The sequence below is a fragment of the Ictidomys tridecemlineatus genome, chromosome 2, assembly GCF_052094955.1.
Source record: "Ictidomys tridecemlineatus isolate mIctTri1 chromosome 2, mIctTri1.hap1, whole genome shotgun sequence".
In the NCBI taxonomy this organism is placed as follows: domain Eukaryota; kingdom Metazoa; phylum Chordata; class Mammalia; order Rodentia; family Sciuridae; genus Ictidomys; species Ictidomys tridecemlineatus.
Window position 1 is genome coordinate 69001101 of NC_135478.1, and position 18066 is coordinate 69019166.

At 34.2% G+C, this 18066-nt stretch overlaps 1 protein-coding gene across 17 annotated transcripts in view; it reads right to left on the reverse strand.

Annotated features, from left to right (window-relative positions):
* LOC144375138 (transport and Golgi organization protein 1 homolog) overlaps positions 1-18066 on the reverse strand; it is a 111157-nt gene that overhangs the window by 84418 nt on the left and 8673 nt on the right. For 13 of the 17 annotated variants that reach the window (XM_078038700.1, XM_078038713.1, XM_078038711.1 and 10 more), the window contains exon 4: positions 3466-3630. The exons of 2 other annotated variants lie outside the window; for them this stretch is intronic. In XM_078038700.1, coding sequence (XP_077894826.1) covers positions 3466-3630 — 165 coding nt within the window. The remainder of the gene's footprint in view (positions 1-3465; positions 3631-18066) is intronic. 2 more of the 17 variants (XM_078038709.1, XM_078038715.1) reach the window with 1 other exon arrangement.

The following is an 18066-nucleotide window of genomic DNA, read 5'->3' on the forward strand; positions in this document are numbered from 1 at the left end:
GCATGAACTGGGAAAATTTAATTATCAAATATAACAGAATGAGAGGTAAGCAGAAGAAAAGGATGCTTAAGTTAATTGCATGAAGACATTTAATATTTGTTTGAAAACCTTGATTGGATTTTGCTTCAAACAGTCTGTGAATAAGGACACAAGTTCTTTCAGAAAACAGCTCCAAAAATAAGAGGTCTGGGGGCTGCAGTTGTAGCTCAGTGATAACACACAAGTGATAGAACACGTGAGGCACTGGGTTCCTTCCTCATCACCACATAAAAATAAATAAAATAAAGGTATCATCTGTTATGGTTTAGATGTGGTGTCCTCCAAAAGCTCACATGTGAGACAATGCAAGAAGGTTTGGAGGAGAAATGACTGGGATATGGCTTTAACCTAATCAGTGAATGAATCGCTAATGGGATTAACTGAGTGGTAACTGGGGCAGGTGGGTGTGGCTGGAGGAAGGGGTTCAGCAGGAACATGGCTAAGGGGTATATATTTTGTATCTGGACAGTGGAGTCTCTCTCTCTTTGCTTTCTGATCATCATGTGAGCTGCTACCCTCAGTCACACACTCCTGCCAGGATGCTGCCTCCCCTGGAGCTCCAAGGAATGGAGTCGGCCTTCTATGGACTAAGACCTCTGAAACCATGAGCCCTCCAATAAACATTCCTCCTCCACAGTTGGTTCTGGTCACAGAGGTGAAAAAGCTGACTAAAACAGTGCCCATCTACAACTAAAAATGTATCTTAAAACAAAGAGAGGTCTGCAGTGGGCAGTAAGAAACACACATGACCACACTTGCAGCTTCAACAAGGTAGGAAGACCTGACGCTAGCTATGATTAGAGCAGATGATACCTGCCTCTGAGTGGAGAAAACCTGAGAGTGTCTTCCTGTACTGGTTTCCACACTGATCAAAGAAGATGTCGTAAAATCAGTTCAAGACAAGAACACTCAATGCAACAACTCTCTGGTCTTTCTCCAATGGTGCAGGAAAAGGCCAAAAGAGCACTTTGGGTTCAGGAATTTAGAGTACTAAGAAGCAAACCACAGGCTTCTCTTTGATAAATGTGGAAACTGTACAGAACACACTCTAGCCAGGGTCACTGGAGCTCATTGCTAAAACAGGCCTGAAAGGGCTTGTTCCAAGAACTGAATGAAGGGTTCCTTTCTACAGGACTACTAACTCCTGGCTGGATGTAAGACAAGCCAGGCAGGAACGTTCTCATTGAAGTCTTCCTATAAAATCAAAGTTGGAATAAAGAAATACTAATGACTGAATACGGAGAAAGGCTACGTTATACCCAATAATAAGAGCTACACTTCTATTTTACTACTGCCAAGCACTGCTCATGGCACTTTACATGTGTTGACTCTTCTAACCCTCACAACAACCCTGTGTCCTTGCTAGCACTATTCTCATTTTGCAGATGCTGAAATGGAAACAGCTAGATTAAGGGATTTATTTGAAGTTGCACCAGTAGAAGGTAAAACAGTCAGGATTCCATCCCATATTCCAGAATCTGAGGTCATTACTCCTGGGACAGAGACAGGGTCTCACAGTGTTGCCCAGGCTGGCCTTTAACTCCTGGGCTCAAGCCATCCTCCTGCCTCAGCCTCCTGAGTAGCTGGAACTGTAGGCATGCACTACTGTGCCAGGCTCCAGAACCTTTTTGTCCACTGTATGCTAATTATCAAGGCAGTCATCTCATTTGAAAATGTGTTTGTGTTCCATAAGAATTATCTTTCTTGGGCTGGGGATGTGGCTCAAGCGGTAGCATGCTTGCCTGGCATGCATGCGACCCGGGTTCGATACTCAGCACCACATACAAACAAAGATGTTGTGCTCGCCGAAAACTAAAAAAAATAAATAATTCTCTCTCTCTCTCTCTCTCTAAAAAAAATAATAATAATAAAGTTGCTTTGTCATCACTAAAAAAGTTTAAAAAAAATTATCTTTCTCTTGAGTTAATAGTGGCTAGTGCAGCCCTTCTTCACCAAAGATGATATTTCAAGCTGCATTTAGTTGTTTGGGACATATTCCTAAGCTATCGCTGCCATCTGCCGGCAATATGTGGTAACAACCTCGTGGAAAGCTGGAAGGAAACATTAAATGAAAACGTGGCACAGGTATAGCTACAACACGATGGCACGTATGACAGTTAGTGCGTGGAAAAGGCTAATGTCCAGGACTGCTTCAGCTTCTAGATAATCTACTCTGAGGCCTCCAAGGAGATTAACTAATTTTAGATGTTTCAAACATTATTTGCTCTCTAAATATGAAAAAAAAAATTAAAACGCGGGGCTGGGGATGTGGCTCAAGCGGTAGTGTGCTCGCCTGGCATGCGTGTGGCCCGGGTTCGATCCTCAGCACCACATACAAACAACGATGTTGTATCTGCCGATAACTAAAAAATAAATATTAAAAAATTCTCTCTCTCCCTCTAAAAAAAAAAAATCTTAAACACATAAATGGAATTCCTCTCCCAACACTGACCACGCCTTTGACCACATCCTTTGAGCTTCCCCAAAGAATAATCATGAGACAATGGGACTGAATGTGGTATGTGACCTGGGAAGAGACTGGACCAAAGGAATCTGATTGTATCTTATTATTGGCTTTAAAACACACACTAGAGAAATGATCTCCTGATACTCAAGGGTCATATCTAACACTTCTTTTATAGACCCATATAGTACAAAGCACTTACTAAGTGCTTTCTACATAAGGATGACCTTTCGTTCCATAAAGACATTAATTTCTTTATCATCAAGGACACAATTCCTGTTTGTGTTCCTATATCTATTCTATCAGGATTACCATCAAAAAAGTAAGATCATGAAACTCAGACTATGAATTCAAAATTAATTTAGGGCTTTTTGATTCAGAATGTAAGAAAAATTCCATTTCCCCAAACCGATTTCAAATTATTTAATACTATGTGAAAGCAACTGGGAAAACCACAAGTGTCATTTATTTATGATTAAGTCATATGGACAATACCATGATAATTATAAATAGCTGTCAGTTTCACTTTAGTCACATTTTAAACAACAAATCTTTATTAAACTGTATAACACTCTTTCAGAGGTACTCCTGGAGGAAGGGAAACTAGAAGATAGATTATCTTATTTTCCAAATTCATGGCTAGGAAGGAGAATGAATGAATGTGAATAAAACTTTCCCCAAAATTAAAAACAAAACAAAACAGGACGTTCCCGGTCAGTGGTCTAAGTGGATTAGAATTACTTTCCAACAGGCCCAGGTTTCAGCCTCCCTTCTCATGATCACAGCTTCACAGGTTGAACAGAAAAGAGCTCCACACGTGAAGTCCAGTACTAGGCTACGTAAGTGTTTTGATTCTCTCCTTTTTCAATACTCCTTGGTAAGAACCTCTCCTTTAAGAGAATTAGGGGAAAACGTACCAGTGGTGGGATGACTGTCTGCTTCCTCAACACCCATAGGCTTACCTGCCCTGGTGATCAGGAGAAAAACAAAGATGGGCTGCTGTCCAAAGTTCTTGATGGCCAGGTGTCTCTCTTCGCCTCTCACAGAACCGTCCACACGCTCATAGCTGTAGCCTTTACGTAGAGAAGACAACAACCACACACAGGTCCTTACTCTTTGCAAGGACTCTTAGGAAATAAAATAATCGAGTCATTCCTAAGCCAATGCCTATTTGTCCTTTCCACACCCAAGCCTGCCCTACTTTCAATAAAGCCCAAAGGAAAGATCTCAATTGTTTTATAACTTGATCTTGTTTCTTATTTTATGTGGTACTGAGGATTCAAACCATTGTCTCTCACATGCCAGGTAAGGGATCTACCACTGAGCCACAACCCCAGTCTGAAAGATCTAAATTTAGGGGAACAATTCATCACTTCAGTCAAGAGCTTTGTAATGTTGTGAACAACCAAAAAAAAAAAAATTCATCACTTAATCCCTCTCGCCTTGCATAAAAGTCAACTCAAAATGAATGAAGGACCTAGAAATTAAACCAGAGACTCTGTGTCTAATAGAAGAAAAAGAAGGCCTAATCTTCATCGTGTGGTATTAAGGCCCATCTTCCTTAATAAGATTCCTATAGCACAATAATTAAAATCAGGAATCAATAAATTGGATGGAATCAAACTAAAAATTTAGCAAAAGAAACAATCTGTGAGGTGAACAGAGAACCTACATACTGAGAGCAAATTTTTACCCCCTCACACATCAGATAGAGCACTAATCTCGGGGGTATATAAAGAACTCACAAAGCATAAAAAAAACCCAATCAACAAATGGACCAAGGACCTGAAAAGACACTTCTAGAAGAGGATATAGAGTCAATCAACAAATATTTGAAAAATTATCATCTCTAGCAATTAGAGAAATGCAAATCAAAACTACTCTTAGATATCATCTCACTCATGTCCGAATGGTAGCTATTATGAAGACAAACAACAACAGTGTTGGTGAGGATGTAGGGGAAAAGGGCACACTCATACATTACTGGTGGGACTAAAAATTGGTGCAGCCTATTGGAAAGCAGTATGGAGATTCCTTGGAAATCTGGGAATGGAGCCAGCATTTGACCCAGCTATCCCTCTTCTCGGTGTATACTCAAAGGACTTAAAAACAGCATCCTACAATGACACAGCCACAACAATGTTTATAACAGCACAATTCACAATAGCTGAACTATGGAGCCAATCTAGATGCTCTTCAGTGGATAAATGGATAAAAGAAATGTGTCATGTATACACAATGGAATTTTACTGTTCAATAAAAGAGAATAAAATCATGGCATTTTCAGGTAAATGGATGGCGTTGGAGAACATAATGCTAAGTGAAGTTAGAAAATCCCAAAACAACAAATGCTGAATGTTCTCTCTGATATAAGAAGGCTAACTGATAGAGGGGTAGGGATGGGAAACATGGGAGGAATAGATGAAATCTATATAGTGCAGAGGGGTGGGAGGAAAAAGAAGGGTCAGGGGACTAGCAAGGATGTTGGAATGTGATAGACATCATTATCCAAAGTAAATATATGAAGACACGAATTGGTGTCAACATACTTTATATACAACCAGAGATATGAAAATATGTGCTGTATATGTGTCATAAGAATTGTAATGTATTCTGCTGTCATTTATTTTTTTAAATCAATTTAAAAAAGACTGGCAAAAAAGAAAAAGAAAATGCAAAAAATAAAAAAGAAAGAAAAAAAGAAATGAGAGAGTATATGCTAAAAACCAAAACCAAAACTAACAATAAAACCCCAGAATGCTTCTAGTAATCATACTGTGGAAGTATTGCAATTTTGACTGATATGTATTATGGGACAAAAGAAATGAGCATTTATGAGACATGAAAATTAAATTATTCCCTCTATGCTTCCAAACCAGAGTTATCAATATGGAAGAAACAGTATTCAAAAAAATAAAGATGATAAATAGAAGCTCTACTCTCAATTAAGTATCAATATACACATGGAAGTATAAAGTTCATAAGCATGTATGTATATACACACATAAAATATACACACATATAAAGACATGATAAACATGTAAAATATATACATATATACATACATATAAAGATATAATAAGTAAATACTTATATATACACACATATTAAAGTATATCCTCAAATCCTCCCATCCCCCTCCTGTCTCTCCCAGGTCCAGTGGAACTGAGGGGTCCCTGAGTGCTGACAGAAGGATGCAGTAGTCCCTGTGAGCCAGCATGCCTGGTGCAGTCAGCCAATGACTGCACCTCCTAGCAAACCTGGTGAGTGGTGCTGGTAGGTGGGTGAGAGGCCATAGGTCAGATTGGCACTGCCCCCTGTAGACCCATGCTCCACTTCCAGTGGCTGAGAAAGTGAGTGTTGCATTTGTTAAAAATAATGTGTCTCTGGGCATTGATCCCTAGATCCTCCCTCACACCATGGCAGGTGAACTGGTGCTTGTCTTGTATCTTCCTCTGATGTAACTGGGACAGGAAGCTCCTTGCTTGCCTGCACAGGGTGAGTCAGAGTGCTGTCCGTCCACCCGTCTGTGACATGGGCAGATTTCTGGAGAGTGACCAGGATGCAATATTTCTATTTGTGTATTTATATAATCTAATATAGAAGAGTATTTTAAAGCCACAATTAAATATCAAACTTTTTTCACTAAAATATATTTCTTCTTATACACATCAAATTTTGTCTCTTGTTATTATCCCATAGATTTCTTGTGTGCTAGATAAGCATTATGAACTTTCGTAGATTATTTTCACTTATATATCTTTTGCTAGTATACACAAACAATCCATGGTAAGGTTTTATTTACATTGAAGCTAATTATATCTGATCAATATATTAGTTTTCTTTGGGGATGCACTCAAGTAATTTTAAATGATACAGAAAATTAAACTCACACTGCCCTTAACATAACACTTTCTCTTCTGGTATTTAGTAAAAATGGATCACAAAACTAAGCAACTTGAAGGTTGAAGCAGGAACTGCTTTATTGAGGGGAAACTCGAGGGAACTGAGCAGGAACTCAAGGTATCGGGTACTCAAGGTAGCAGGCACCACTTTATTGCGGAACAGCAGAGGTATATATACCTAACTGATTACACACAGCTTGACTCAATTAGCATTATCTAGATACAGCAGTCAGCCAATAAGGAATCCTTATCATCTTAATGGCTCCGTGGCATTGACTCACAAACCACTCCTCCTGGCAAACTGCCAGATGCCATCTTTACTTGATTTGTGGTCCCCAACATTTTAGAAGTTGTGAGAAAGCAATTTAGATGTTCCTGATGATGTCTAAGAGGCCTGGGTGCCTAGAATCAATCTAAAATCTAAAACTAATTCAAGGATATTGAATAGGAACACTGTGTCCCCTACCATTTTTGTATTTGTCTTTGCTTGTTGATCTGCAATCACTCTTAAGACATTAATTATTTATTATACTGTTCCATTTAAAGAGTCAGAGAATGAAGACATAAATCTCCAAAGACCAAAGTGATGTTCCTGAACAGGAAGTTTCTCTATGTGTCCTGTATCCATGACTACTTTTTAATTTTTCATTACATTTCAACTATAATTGGAAAAAACTCTCATATTACTTTCAGGTCTATATTCATGTAAGTTTTGACTTATCTCTTTAATGTCCCAACTTCAAGAGATAAGTCAAAACTAATAAAAATAATTTATTATTTACCAAAGACATATTTAGCCTAAACTTCTATGATAAATATGTCTTTGTTAAATAATAAATTAAAACACCTCATGATGTATAAAGCCATAAATAACTTTCCACATCATTTATTATTTACTACCAGCAAGACATCTGTTAAGAGTTTACACACATTATCTAATTTAACCCCTATGGTTCCTAATAGGCTCCATTTAAAGATGCTCAAAGATCACTGACTTTTCCAAGTTTTGAAATATTAATGGAGAAAATGGGCATTTTAACCCAGTTCTTATCAGGCTGAAAATCAAGTATATTATTGTTTAAAATATTAAATACAAAATCATAACTGTGTGAAAAATTTAATGGCCAATTTTTAATTTTACATTGAACTGGCTTTATGTAGAAAAGGCTAATGTAAGAAAAGGTAATGAGAGATTTGACTGCAAAATTATTTTAAATGATTTCACAAAAAAAGAATCCATAAATTGCAGATAAAATTAGTATTATATCTATCAAATAGTAAAAATTTACATGAAAAAGTGATATTATCAATTGAAAAAAAATAATGCTTGTACAATTAGGAAGAGACAGGGCACATACCTTACTAAATAAGAAATACAGAAGCAGCATTAACTTATAAAAAATGCTGAAATACATAATAACTAATATGTAAAAATTTTTAAGGTGAAAAATCATTTTAGAATTTGGAGATGGGCAATATTTTTTTAAAAAAATCTAAAAATATTTGTAAAAGAAAAAATTGCTTTGAAGGAAAGAAAAGAGAATTCCAGGTTTTAGATATGTTGAAAGGGAGAGAGAAAAAAAGGAAAAAGGAAGAGTAACCAAAATGAAAATCACTCAAATCAGTCAATGTAATGAAAAACCAAAAAAAAAAAAAAAACAAATAAAAAACACCAATGCGCAACAGAATGATCAAATTTACTGGATTTAAAGTCCACTACTTATGGTGAAAAAAGATAAATTTATTACCACCATATATTACAAAGGTAATATATTACCTTAGATTAGAAAAATGAAGAATAGTGTTACTGTATTAGATAATTAACAACTTATGCAAATGCCTGGAATTTTATTGAGTTTGAAGCTGAGAATTAAACCAAGTGTCACAAAGATTTATAGATTATCTCTTAGTGATAACATTTTTAAAATTTTTTTGCCTACTAAGAGTTGTTTCAGAGTAATGTCTTTATTGTTTCCACAATTAAATAGCTGAAAACAACTGTGTTGTAAAAGATGGAGGACAATGGGAAAAGTTTAAGCTGCATTTGGACTAATCAAAGAGCAAATTAATGTATTTTCTGATTTTAAAAAATACTAAAAAATATGAACACCTTTTAGCTCATGAATATTCTTCCAAAATATAACAAGCATTATATATATATATACACACATATATATGTATATATATATATACATAAATATATATATATACATACATATACGTATATATATATACATACATATATATATATACATACATATATATGTATATATATATATTTATATATGAAGATTACTGTGACATTGTTTATAGCATCTGAAAATTGGGTGTAGATTCTACAAGTCTATATAAAGGAATGGATTTAATTTTAGCATATCCATTATGTGAAAAAAAATTATTAACTTAAAATTATTATGCCAATTTATTTACTCTAATAATAGGTAAAAAAGGTAATAAAGTTGAAATAAACATGTTTGATTCTGGTTTTGAAAAATGCTAATCCAGTAGTAATGATTCATAAGATTATATAGAAAATATTAGCCATAATCAAGAGGATAATTCTTTTTTATTTTACACTGAACTTTATGAACATAAAAAATTGACATCCTATTCCTAAAGTATTGTTAGATGTTTGACAATAGGTAGAAATAACACAAAATTAGAGAATGAGTACTAATGCTAAAATTTAAGCTACAACTTTATTCCCACCTATGTGAATAATGAAACATTATTTTTAAGTGTTCCTCATTCTTTGGTCATTTGAAAATGTAAGGCTGTATATGAATATACATTGAACATGAAATAATATTTATAAAATTACTTTTTTTCAGAATAAAGTTTTAGAACCCCTAAATTTTCTTATGCTTCATAAAAGCACTATTGTTGTTCTTACCAGGCCAATAATAATAACACTAATAATAAAAAAATTTTTCAAGGCTGAGATTTCCCTTTCATGCTCAGAAGATAAACAGACAATTGGCACCAAATTATAGATTTGGGACAAACAAAACCTTGAATCTGTCAGTACAAGTAGAGAAAGTGAAGCTCAAGTGCTGCAAAAGGATTTGATACTACAACAGTTTGTTTCTTTGTTTGTTTTGAACTCAGAGGCCCTGGACTACTGAGCCACATCCCAGCTCTATTTTGCATTTTTTAGATATTTTTTTAGTTGTTGATGGACCTTTATTTATTATTTATTTATATGTGGTTCTGAGAATAAAACACAGTGCCTCACACATGCTAGGCAAACACTATATTATGAGCCACAACCCCAGCCCTCATATTTTGTATTCTTATTTAGAGATGGTCTCCCTGAGTTGCCTAGTGCCTTGCTGTTCCTGAGGCTGGGTTTGAACTCATGAGCCTCTAAGCCACTGGGATTACAGTTGTGCACCACTGTGCCTGGTTGATAGCACAACAATTTATTAAAGCAGAAGCATCTTCTGTGAATTTATTGGACAGCTTCTGCTAACACCCTTTCAAGTGCAATCATGGGTTTCTTTCATTCTAACTGATGACTGATTCCTTTCTCTTCTTCTGTCCAGATAACTTTAAGCTCCTTATCTTTATTGAATCTAACTTAGAAAACAAATGTGTTGTATTCTAATATCAAATATGAAACACATTTTTGTAATAGAACATTGTTGTCTTTGATTTTCCATATTATATCCCTAAAATCATAGACACTTCGAAAAGACATTACATTGTGTTTTATGAACATTCCAAATAATAAGTAGCTAAGATAAATATTTTCTGAACTCTGAATGTTAAAATCTGGTACTTCTTTATATTCTCATATTCTAAAATAGCTACTATTACTTCTTTGTATTTTCATATTCTAAAATAGCTAATATGATGGGCATAGGTGTTCAAACTGGAGAGATTGAATAGGGGTTGAAAATTGTTCGCCTTGGTTTCTTCTACTTTAATTATCATTTTTAGTTGAGTTCCCCTTAATTTTATGTTGGAATACTATAATAATATCCTGACTCTCCTGTGTGTGTGTTTATGTGTGTGTGTGTGTTTCAATTTACTCTTTAAGCTCATATGTCTGATATCAGCACCTCCTTATATAAGCACCGTAACTGTTCCCAGTAAAAAGCAAAAGCAGACACACTTAAAATTTTGCATCTACAATTTACCCCTTTCCCTCAAATGTTACTTTCAATACATCATCATTTTGTTGTTAACAAGTTAAATATTCTCCAATTCTCCTTCTTCTATCCTCTTTGTTATTACCACAAATCAGTGTTCTGGGGTGGGAGACTCCCCTGAGAACATCTGAAAATGCCTAAAGATATTGAGATGTTGTTATACTGGAGGTGAGGGAAATATTACTGACATCTAGTGAGTAGAGGCCTTGGTTACTGATAAACTACTACATTTTTACAGCAAAACCTCCAACAGCACAGAATTCTGCAATGCAGAACCATCATAATGCTGAGGTCCAGAAACTGCCTGAGATCAAGACATCATTAACTGGTAAGTAGATACCTGAAACAACAGAATGAATGAATGATCTCTCTCTGTTGCTCTGGCTCCCATCCAAGACAAATTTCCACACTATAGCAGAGCCAGTCTGTCCAAAATGTAAAAAGAGCCTGTATTTTATACTTGAAACTTCAATTATTTAGTACAAGGGATGGAAGGCATTATAAAATTCTTCATAAATTATTTCCTCATTAACTCTTTAGTTTCTTCTCACCTCCCTTTTTCTTTCTATACCAAACTTCAGCGCTACTGCAGAGTTTTCTATTATTTAAACGTTCATCTTCTATCTCTGTTGTCTGATTTCTGACATTTTGATATGCTGAAGCTTCTGCATGATTGCTATGACACTCAATTGATAGGACTTGTTCCCTTTGGGCATAGGTCCCCCTCTGAGGAAAAAATAGAATATAATCAGGAAAATGCAAATAACCACTGCATCACTGTAAATTCTGAGAGAGCTTATTAGACTATTTTGGAAAATTAATTTAGTACATTTTATAATTGAGTTGGATTCCAAAAAACAAACACCCACCTCAGTTTGTTATTTTTGCCATTTTAACACACAATAAAATACTTCTGAGACAAAGTTTTTCTCCTGATTTGTTTTGGCACTGGAACCTGGAGTCATCCCCCAGGACAGAGTGGTTAAGGAAGATGGACTTCCCTTCATTTTCAGATGCCCCAGTTGTGTGAGCATTAAATATTATTCCATCTACTTAATAGCCAGGAAGTCACAAAATAATTGAGAAAAAATAGCAGGTTTTGAGACAGTGAGGAATTTTTCCTGCTTATACTTTAAGAAAGGCAAATCAATATGAACAAAATTTCTAGTGATGTTAATTGGCTTAGGTAAGGTAGGGGATAGCCATTTGAACAAGTCACTGACATATCAAATGTTACCTTTTGGAATTTTAAGCAATTTTATAACAAAGGAAACTGATTTTGCCAATCTGAGAGATAGTGGAGACTTTTTCTCTTTGAATAAAATCATCCTACTGACTTACACAGATAGATCTCAAATTTTTGTATCATGCTGCTTGATTTTGCAAATCAAAAATTGATTTGTCCAATTTCCCTTAGATTTTTTTAAGTTCTCCTGTGTAATATTTTGGAGTAGTTTCTTGGCCTGATGGGCCCAATTTACCCTTTGTGACACAGTGAAAAAAAGGATACTGGTAATAGACATCAATAAGTTCCATTCCAATTTTTAAAGAATTAGCATTTACATATTTAGCTTTCAAAAAATAAAAATCAAACAAATGTTATTCCTCATAAAAGACTTGTGACACAAAATATTTAATTTTTATATTTTGCTGTTTCCTTCACTTATCCACAATAACATACTCTTTTTTAGAGTGGAAGAGATAAAAGCTTTTGTATTGATGACATATTAAAGAGAGAAAGTGAAATGAGCTTAAGTTTGATTTTAAAAATGTGTTTTTCAGAATATGTGTAAGTTCAATTTTTATAAGCATTAAAACCAAGCATTTCTAAGTGATCAAACTTAACTCTTCTTTTAAATTTATTCCATAGGTAATAGCAGACAATTAAAAACTACTCCCCACCTCCACAGAAGCATTATTTTACACTTGAGAAACTCAAGTACCTTTGTTTCATTATCTATTAGAGGATAGAGAAATAGTAGGTCTGACAAAAATAGATGTATATATAATATATATGTATAATAGATGGGCGTATTTAAGTATGTAAATTGTATCTCTGCCTATCTTAAAAAATGCTAATTAAAAAAGTGAATGCCATTCTAATTTTATTCTGTTTAAGAGGTAATTTATTCAAGAATATTCAGAAATCATCTATCTAATGGAAGGTTAGATTTTATTAGCATAATCCAAAAGTAGCATTTATTACTGGGGAAAGTAAGTGGTGTGGGGCTTTCATTTGGGCTTTAAAGTTTATGTCCACCTGCACTGTAGAATTATTGTAAGAAGTTCCTTGTCACAAAATATAGAATTAATATTATAGCTCTGAATATTGGATATAATACACAGTAACTAGAAACTTTAGATATATTTTATATTTAGATTATTCTTTCATTCTTCCTTTTATATACTAGATGTTGATGATATAAAAAATGATACAATATAATACCAATCCTGAAAGAATTTGCATCATAATGGAGAAGATATCTATTTGTAAAAACTGAGACCAAGCACACTTAATGTTATGATTAAAGCTTTTGAAAAAGTATATGAAAATTAGATTAATGAGCTCTCACTTCTATTAGGATGGGAAAGTAATGATGGTGCAGCAGAAATTCTTTGGGGCATGAAAAAAAGAGAATTCAATGTGGAACTTAAAGAGCGAGAGGCAATGGAGGATATGTTGGCAAATGTTAAGCATAAATAGAGACAGAGAAGCAATAAAGATCAGAAGAGGTAGGAATTGTGTGAAGCGAAGGAATTATGTGAACAAGTATTAGTGGGGCTGAGTTTGTTCCTACAGGGAATTTGGAAGACTATTTGTGATCATGCTTGGAAGAGCTGGGGGACATATAAATAAATATTGAGTTTATTACATAAATAATAGAATATTTTCTTACTTTTGTGGGTATGGCATGGTTAAATGTTTATTTTAGAAACTAATGCTTGTGAGAGGGGAGAATGGCACACTTGAGAGAGGCTCATGACAGGAAGAGCAACTAGGGGCAGGTCACTGTTTTCTAGGCTAGAGATAAGAGAAAGGAGGGTTGTAAGCACTGGCAATAATGACAAAATGAGAACTCATTCAGAAAGCAGAATAAACAAAACATAATAGTAAGAATTTGATTTTTATTTGGTTTGTTGTAGATAAAATCACAAAATTTAGAGATTTAAAGTTGCCTATAGTTATGTCTCAATTATGGTAAAAACTGTTTTAAAATAATTGAATACTTGGTGTGTCACAGCAACTCATGTGGTGGGAACAGCAGCAGTGGCCAGGCAGCACAGTTTCAGAAGGTTCCTGAGAGCCACTGCCTGCAGCACCTGCATGAGCCTTGTGCTCTTAGCCAGGAAGCTCCAAAGGAAGGTCAGCTCTGAAGAATGTGAGACTAAGAAGAAGCCCAAGAGGAGGTCTTCCAGGCTGTCTTCTCTGACTGCTGCTGCCAAGGCAGATGCCAAAACCAGAAAGGTTTTCTTTCATAGTCAGCAAATGGAAATAGTGATGTGAATGAATAACTGTGATATGAGGTAATAAATGCAGTTTTGAAAATGTTTCCAAAATAGAACTGATGGGAAGCAGCAAGTCATCAAGGAGACTGTATAAAGTGTATGTTCACAAAAGGGAGATTTTTATAAGGATCCCAAAGAGGAGTTGGATATTTCCAGATGGAGCAGAGTGAGACTGAGAGGTCTGTGAAAAGAAAATAGGATTTCAGGAGGTGCATCATCATCTGCCTAACTACAAATATATTAGACAGTTAAGGGAACTGAAAGACTTTAATTTGATTGAAATGCACAATATAATTCTATAACAAAGGGAAAATAGGCAAAAGAGAAATTAGAGAGTACATTGCTTGGTCCTTTAATAAGTAAAGACAAGAATAACATAGGGACATTTACATTTTAGAATAATCTCATTGGCTTTATTGCTGACGATGGGATAACAGATGTAAGACCTATGAATGAGGGGCTCAGAGTAGAGTTTACTATATTTTAGCAGAGAGATGATACAAATTTTACTGTCATTATCAGTTACCAGACGATGTTATTTAGAGTCAACAAAATATGATTACATAGAAAAGTAAATTGAGAAGTAAAGTTGATATATGTTTGATTTGATATATTTTGACCTGGAATTTATATATTTTAAAAAACCTTTTATAATTTACACTAAGTGTTTGCTGTGCCTCTATAGATGAAATATTTGAAGGATTTACTGAGTCTGACAATTTTAGTGTTTTAGCCTCCTTATTCATTAATATAAAATGTTACATTTTAAGTAAGGGAAGTATTTTTTGTTTGAATTACTGCTGTCTAAAAAAGATATTTAAATGATTATATCAAACAAGAATTTATTATGTCTGTTTTTATTATTTAATTTTCCTTTTAATGTGTTATGGAAAACAAAAGTTTAATAATGGAAAATTACATTTATTTTACATAATTTTGGAATAATTTTTAGCTAAGTTATCTAAGGCAAAAAATAAAAAGTAAAGTTTTAGAAAGCCTGATATGTGGTAGGAGGTGGGAGAACTAGAGGTGTGCAGAATTTGTGGTTAGACACTGATCCTTCCCATCTCTTCCAGATGCTTCCCTTATTCTTACCATTTCTCCAAATTTTATATTGATAATCTCTTCTCACATTTTTCCGAAGAGGCAATTACATTACTTTCTATGATTGCAGAAAGTTATGATTACATTATATTAGATTTTGACACTAAATCATACACTGGTGAGAAGGCCATACTCTTCATTTGGTTTTTATTTTCATCACTAAGACAATACAAACGTGACTCCCATTCTGTAGTCACAAGTTACTTCAATATTCTTAGTAAAACATAACAGAAACATATATAAGTTTTATTTCATTAAGATCTCCTGAAGGGAGACAATTCTTTGTTGTATACTAGAGCTTTTTTCCCCAAGTTTTGAAAAGCAAAATGTCTCCAGGTATTGTCAACTATCTCCTAGGCTATGAATATGGGGGAAGAGGCAAAAACTTCCGTGATCCAGATGCAAAAGAAACATTAAATGTTTAAAGATATTTCATCTTTTAAATTCTAATGAAATGCCCAAACAGAATTCTTTTTTTTTTAATTTAACTTTTAGTTGTAGTTGGACACATACATTTATTTTAGTTATTTATTTTTATGTGGTGCTTAGGATTGAACGCAGGATTAGGATTGAACTATCTAAGCAAACACTGTATCACTGAGCCACAAGCCCAGCCCCTCCTAAATATAATTACTGTCTAAAGAAATATGGAAAGAAAAAAATCATCACTTTATATGCCTGTAGATATAATAGATCTACAAGTGGTTTTGTTATATCATATTTGTAGAAAAGAGGAGAATGAAAGATAAAGTTTTCCCATTCAGTTTTCTCAATCTGAATGCTCTTGTACTCTAAGCAAGACTTGTTGATTTTCCTCATAATTAAACATAATCTACCTTCTGTTACAGCAACACATTCAAGGAGAGAATAAGGTACCAATCATTTACTTGCAGAAAGAAAATTAACAATTTGCTTCATGTTGCTATGAAGTAACCATTTAGGTTTTTAAAAAGTACACAAGGTTTTCACCCACTTTCTACTTACATTATCGTCACTGAACATAATAGACAGCTAATAAAAATGTGACCTTATATGGGGGAGATATTATTTTCAATCAATCACTCCTTTGGATAAATGTTTTGAGTCATTCAATGGTAACTGAGTCCTTCTGCTCCACTGGCATATATGGGAGACACAATTAGAATTACTGTAATTATCAACTACTTCCTATAAGCAAATAGAAATGATAGCTAAATAATCTTTAAGTGAATAATATTAAATATCACAATTATGAAAAAAGTAAAGAATATGAGTTATTTATTATTTTTTTTTCGAATACTGTTTTGCCTGGAATTACACTACATTATGTTGAAGTAATTGGTAAACTATACTATTATGAGTGTAAATTTTACAAATATTGAAATTACTGCATTCTGAATAAAATCACAAACTCTTAAAATGGGATATTTAAAGAGGGGAAAATAGTAACTAATACAACTATCTAAAAAAATTTACTATACTTTACTGGGCAGTCATAGTCATAGTATTCTTATAAATATTTTTTAAAACTTTTTTTGTAGTTGTAGATGGACAGAATGCATATATTTTATGTTTTTTTTATATGGTGCTCAGGATCAAACCCAGTGCCTCACACGTTAGGCAAGCATTCTGCCAGTAGCTTCAGCCCCAATCCCAAGGCATTCTTTTTAAGTATCATTAAGTTTACACGTATTTTTTTGGAAGGGATTGAGTATTTGTTCATCTATGATCAACACTTTTAGGCTAATTTTCTGTTTTAACTCAAGTTTTAAAAAAACCTGCTTTTATTCACATTAAAAACAAACTGCTTGATATGTACTCAATAATTAGATGATGAATTAAGATGTAATTATTCCAATAAGTAGGATGTGGATGCACTGGAGCAAACACCAGCAAGAGTGAGGACATGCTGCTAAACTGTCTCACCTACTTTTATCATGCTATATCCACTTTAGGAATCCAATTTATGTGGTAAACAAAACTTTCAACAAATTCATTTCATCCTCACAACAATTATACAATGGGGAGATCAACTTAATCTTCATTTTACAACTTGGAAAACTGAAGAACAAAAATATCCCATAACTTATATAAAGTGGCATGCCAATAGTGGCACAGCATGGATCTGAACAGTCTTGCTTCAGTAGCAGGATTTTTCCAACCTCAATAGACACACAATTCAATTAGCAATTTTATTAAATTCAGATTCGAACTCAGTACTTCTGGTTAGGGGAAAACAACATTCTGATTTTTAACAATCACATCTGTGATACAGATGTTGCTAGTCTGAAGATCACCCTTTAATTAGCAAAGTTCTAATCTACACTGGACAATAGAGATATGGCAACCATCAGAAACAAAGTTTATCCTCAGAAAATTATTCTTATGTGCAAATTGCCAACTTCTTATTTAGAACTTATGCTACTTCTTTTTCTTTCTTTTAAAAACAAAAGTTAAGGGCTGGGGATGTGGCTCAAGTGGTAGTGCGCTCGCCTGGCATGCGAGCGGCCTAGGTTCGATCCTCAGCACCACATACAGACAAAGGTGTTGTGTCCGCCGATAACTAAAAAATAAATATTAAAAAATTCTCTCTCTCTCTCTCTCTCTCTCTCTCTCTCTCTCTCTTTAAAAAAAGGGAAGTTAACAAAATTTGCAAGTATTATAATATTTACAAGTATTATAGTAGCTAATTTCAGGTTTTGATAGTCAACATATGATTAATATAAACTTGAAACTGTAATATCTACCCCCCATAAGGTTTTCCCTTCATCCAAAAACGATTTACAATTACTCTTAAATATCTTCTTTAACATAGATTCAGTCCAAACCCATTAATATTTAGGAGTACATGTTTGTACCCTCTATACAGGAAAAGAAATTCAAGGTTAACTTAGAAATCCAGCACCTTTCCAAA